Source organism: Octodon degus, unplaced genomic scaffold, assembly GCF_000260255.1.
Source record: "Octodon degus isolate 3935 unplaced genomic scaffold, OctDeg1.0 scaffold00038, whole genome shotgun sequence".
NCBI classification, from domain to species: Eukaryota; Metazoa; Chordata; class Mammalia; order Rodentia; family Octodontidae; genus Octodon; species Octodon degus.
In genome coordinates this window covers 455990-461300 of record NW_004524614.1, presented here as the reverse complement: position 1 = coordinate 461300, position 5311 = coordinate 455990, and the positions used below count along the sequence as shown (strand labels likewise).

At 35.6% G+C, this 5311-nt stretch overlaps 1 protein-coding gene across 1 annotated transcript in view; it reads right to left on the bottom strand.

Annotated features, from left to right (window-relative positions):
- Positions 1–3187, bottom strand: part of Sgcg (sarcoglycan gamma) — a 66598-nt gene extending 63411 nt beyond the window's left edge. The window contains exon 1 of the mRNA XM_023715049.1: positions 3082–3187. Within this exon, the coding sequence (XP_023570817.1) occupies positions 3082–3177 (96 nt within the window). The 5' untranslated portion in view covers positions 3178–3187. The remainder of the gene's footprint in view (positions 1–3081) is intronic.
- Between the last annotated feature and the right edge of the window lie 2124 nt (positions 3188–5311).

Sequence of the window (5311 nt, the reverse complement as noted above, 5' to 3'; positions counted from 1 at the left end):
CCTCCCCTTCTCCTTTTTTCCCCCTTCTTTCTTTCTGTTTTTCAGATAGGGTCTTGCTATGTAGCCCAGCTTGGCCTGGAACTCATGATGTTCCTACAGTCACAGGCACGCCTCACCATGCCCCACCATGCCCCACCTAGTTCTATATTTTTTATTTTTGTTTTTAAGTTTTATTCATTTTAATGAGAAATAAAAGATAGACTAGCAATGAAACAGTTTCAATACAGATTAGTAGGATGCTTATAATAATTAATATGTTGTATATTTTGTCTTTATAGCAGTAATTCAGAGGACAAGATGCAGATGTATCTTGACTAAACAATATTAGTATAAACTTTTAGTCTCAGTGAACTAAGGGAAAGTAGCTGTATATCTATCCTAACTCTCTTGTGTAAGTTCCATATTTTTTAAATACAGGTTGAGCAGGGGAGATAGCTCAGCAGCATACACACACACACACACACACACACACACACACACACACACACCCCAGACTGAGCATCTGAATCTGAAAATCTAAAACCTCAAATTCTACAAGCCTGAAACTTTTTGAGCAGTAACTTGATGTTATAAGTGAAAAATTTCACACCTGACCTTATGTGATAGTTCACAGCCAAATGCATGTGTGCTGCAAGTACTGCGTTTACCTTTAGGTCACGGGAATACGGTGTATTGTAAGTGGGTGAAATTTCTTATTTAGATTTTAGTCCCATTTCCAAAATATAACATTATGTATATGCAAATATTAAAAATGGGCAAACATGCAAAACATTAAATACATTTGGTTGTAAACATTTAGAATAAGAGCAATTCCACCTATAAGCCCTCTTGATTTATCATAAATAATTGCTATGGATTTGGGCTGATGGGCAGGGTGGATGGACTGAAGCCACAAATTCAGTCAGGCCCTCATGCATTATTTTGGAAGAGTTACCGAGTAACCAGTCTTTAAAAATCAGAGCACCATGTTCCATTATATTTATAATGAAGAAATTCTGCTAGTCCAGCAGTAAATGAATAATGTGGCAACTTTTGTAAATTTATAAGGTAATTTATTTTCTCCAATTTTACAGAAAAATTGCTTCCTAAACTTGCTTTTGTAAAGAAAACTTATGACTAATGTATCAGTGCACATGGTAGTTAGCAAGGTATGATTTTTGTTCTGTAATTTCTATTGTTGAAAAAGCCATTTTAGGGCCGGGGCGATAGCTCAGTAGAATAAGTGTTTGCCTGGAAAGTGTAAGGTCCTGGGTTCAATCCCCAGTATCCAAAAAAAAAAAAGTCTTATTAGTTACAAATTTTGTACAGCTATATTATCACATAATCAAAATATTTCTGGAGTTTCATCAGGTATTGATTAACGCACCAATTAATGCCTCATTGTGAGACTTTAATATTTGGTGATCTAAAATATTTTTGTAATTTTGCTCCTTGTTTTCTTTTTAAAGCTTATCAGAGATAAAAGACTCGATAAAATTTAACTGTAAGCTGTGATTAATTCCAGAATATTATATTTGCTATGATATATAGTCACCTGATTTCAATCATTAGGATAGTGTACCACTCTGACTCCTTCCAAAATATGATGAGAGTTCAGCCAACACATCTTAGGGAGAAAAAGGTTAAATTCCAATGTTTAAATGCTTTATTTATGTCTGACTTCCCTTTTTATAAAAACTTTTTTAAAGTTTTTCATGTACCTGTATGACAGGACTACTTAATACCATCAAGTATCTTCATGATTAATGTGAGTCCGTTACTGGAAACATCTAAGATGTGATTTAGCCTACGACACGACAGGTCATTTGTCTGTTCCTGTGCTCAAGAAGGTATTCCTAGAAGAAATACCCTACCGACATGCATAACAGTACCATGAGCCTTGTACTCTCTGGGATCTCTCCTCGCCAGTATTTTAGGTGTAAACTTTGTTCTATCATTTTGAAGCCAGTAGAAGAGCTTCATGTTCCAATGTCTAATGTAGGAGTCAGTTTCTTTTTTATTTAACAGGACATGGTGTTTCTTAGGAGTAGGTTTTGTTCCATTTCTAATTCTCCTATGGAAGCTGTATAGCATCTGCAGGCAGAAGACACTAAAATATGCATTTATATTCAGAAATATAGAAGGAAAGTGAAAAGTATTCTCTCTCAAGGTATTTGGTAAGTTATAACTGAATAAGGTTTTAAATTTTTGGGAAGGAGAAATGACATTTATAAGTAATTTAGCACAATGTTCATGGTATGTAAGAAAAATAGAAGATATTAAAAATTATTTAATTTTATTTGGGCTACTAATTTTTTTAACTTCTGTGGAAGCAAATGAAGAAAATGTGGATTTACTTTTAAAGTCTCATAATTATTTAATGGTGAGATTGGATCTACTTTAGGATCAAAATCTATAGGTTTGAAATCTATATAATTGGCATAACTAATAATATGAAACTCTTTTCTTAAAGGTTTTCTTTTTTTTAGACAGGGTCTCACTATGCAGTTCAGGCTGGCGTTGTGCTCACTTTTGTAGCCTCTAGGCTGGTCTCAAATTCACAGAGATCCTCCTGGCTCAACTTCCCAGGTGTTGGGACTATAGGCATGCACCATCATGCCTGAGATGGTATGCCCAGGTATCAAGGGCTGAGATTGCGTATTATGTGAGGCCAGGGATTGAACTCACATCCTTCTGCTTGCCAGGTAGGTTCCCATGCCCCTGAGCTATCTCTCTGGCCCTCTGATAGTTTTGAATGCCCTGAAATAAGTCTATTTAAGTCACTTGATGATGAAAGGAAGTTTAAATTGTTGTTGTTTTTTTTTTTTTTGAAAAGAGGTTCAATTCTTAAATATTAAGTTAATTAAGGTGTATAATAATGAGGTCACTAAGTTCAGATCAAAAACACATAAAATAAATTCTTTACAGAATGTATTGTCAGAGATAAGTTCCATAACACAATAGCCAACTTTTTATTTAAAGCATGCCACCCACCTGTGGGCATGCACAATCCCTAAAAATCTCCAAAACTACTGAGTTTCTATGCTTAATCATTATTGTTCATGAAGCACACAGATTTTAAATTTTTAATCATTTTCTTACCAGTCTGGAGTGTATTTCTTTGGCATACAATGGGAATAAAAATTCTGATTCTCCTTCTAGGCGAAGTCCATCTTTTGTCACATACAAGTGACCCATCCCTGTCTTTAGAAAAAAAGGAAACAATAACAATATTTTATTTTCTTCTTTCATTTTTCTTAGTATCTATTTCATTATGCATCTATTTCTATACATTTTCTTGTACACTTTGGGATTTTTCCTAAATGCCTTTTTAAAAAATTTAATCACTTTTATCCAATATTCCTCCTTTAAAAACTCTTGTGTAAATACAAAAAAAAAACTATTTGGAAGATACATACTAGTTAATCACTCTTACAATAAACATTTGAGTCTCCATAATCAAATAAAAATCTCTTACCATTACTATTTGAACAAATTAAATAAGAATATAATAAAATATATCATTGTGAGGTCTGTATTTCTATGAGTTTTAATACATCTGTATAACCCAAACCATAATTAGGATACAGGATAGTTTCATCATGCCCATGTTAGTCAACTGTCACTGAGAAAAAGCATCTGATGCCCACAATTTAAAGGAGGAATGTTTAACTCAGCTACTGGTTTCAGGGGATGCAGTGCATGGTCACCGGGCTCCAAGGTGGAAACCTGGTGGTAGAAGGGTGCAAAGGACCACTGCTGCTCAGTGCATGGAGGTGAGGAGACAGCAAGGGACAGTGCCTGAGAAGAATCAGTGAGGATCCACATGCAGAAACTGAGGTGGTGAACTCCTCTAGAGGTGTGCTTTATTCATTGTCAAGGCATTTCTGAAGCTAGTAAAGTTGACACATGAGGATTCATGGTCATGATACTCTGGAATAGCACCATCAAGTGCAGCATCTGAGTTCACTGTGTAACACATCTTTACTGAGAACTTTTAAATTGAGAATCCCCCAAGGAGGATGGAGTCTTTTTGAATTGTTGGCAGGCATGTAAATTTACATAGCCCCCATGGAAATCAGTGATAAGGAATTGTTGCAGAGTTTCAGTTTTACAGACAAGTGTGTACTGGAGATGGGTGGTAGTGATGGTTGTATAACTTTATGAATGTGCCTTTAGCCTGTACCTTTAAAATACTTGTTAATGCAGTTAATGTAGTAGAAATGAAAAATTGATTGTGTGCCCCTTCCACTCCCATGTTGCCCCTTCTGCCATCTCTTGGTCCTCTTTCCACTTACAAAAGATCCTATTCAAGTGTCATACCCTACTAACAAGACAATAATTATTTTCACACTTATTTTTATTTTCATACATAGATATAGCAAAGCTTGCTCATATCCATCCCCTCTATTGTCCTTCCCCATATCCTTTCCCTTCTCTCCATTAGTCCATTTCTCTTGTCAAAGAGTAGTCTCTCTCCTATTTTTAATGTCAACTTTTTCTTTCCCTTTTATTCTACATACTAGGGAAATGTGACAGTTGTATATCTGCATTTGGTTCATTCCACTTAACATAATGATCTCAGTTACCACTCATTTTCCTACAAATGACATCATTCTTCTTTGTGGTCAAATGATGCTTTTCTGTGCATACAAACCACATGTCCTTTACCCACTCAGTTGACGGGCACTGCAGCTGGTTTCATACCTTGGCCACTGTGACTTGTGCTGCAGTCAGCATGAGTATGCTGGTATTCCCAGCGTGTGGAGTCTGTACGAAGGGGTGGTACAACTGGGTCTAACAGCAGCTCTAATTTATTTTTCTGAGGAACCTCTGTACTGATCTGCATGGTGGCTGTACTGATTTGCAGGCCTGCCAGCAGTGTAGAAAGCCTCCTGCCATTCTCTCCAACAAGTGTTTTGTATTCTTGGTGATAGCCGCTCTGATGGTGCGGAGAAAGAATCTCAGTGTAGGTTTGATTTGCAGTTCTCTAGTAGCTGCATGTGTTGAACTTTTTTTTCATATGATTTTGGCCATTGATTTATGAATTTCTGACAGTAATCCTGGATATATCAATTTACCTGAAAATCCTACACTATTCTTTTCATGCCAATCTAATATTAAATCTTTGTTACTTTTTTCTTGGTTTTTGCATATATACATGCATATTTAAGAAACCTATCTTTCATTTATACTAATGTTCTAACATCATAAAATATTCAGTTGGTACCTAGTTGAGTGCAAGACATGTGATATGTTTAGGAACTCAAAACAAGTACAATATTCTACTGGCCCTTAAATTTCTCTGAAAAAATAGAAAACATTTGTAGAA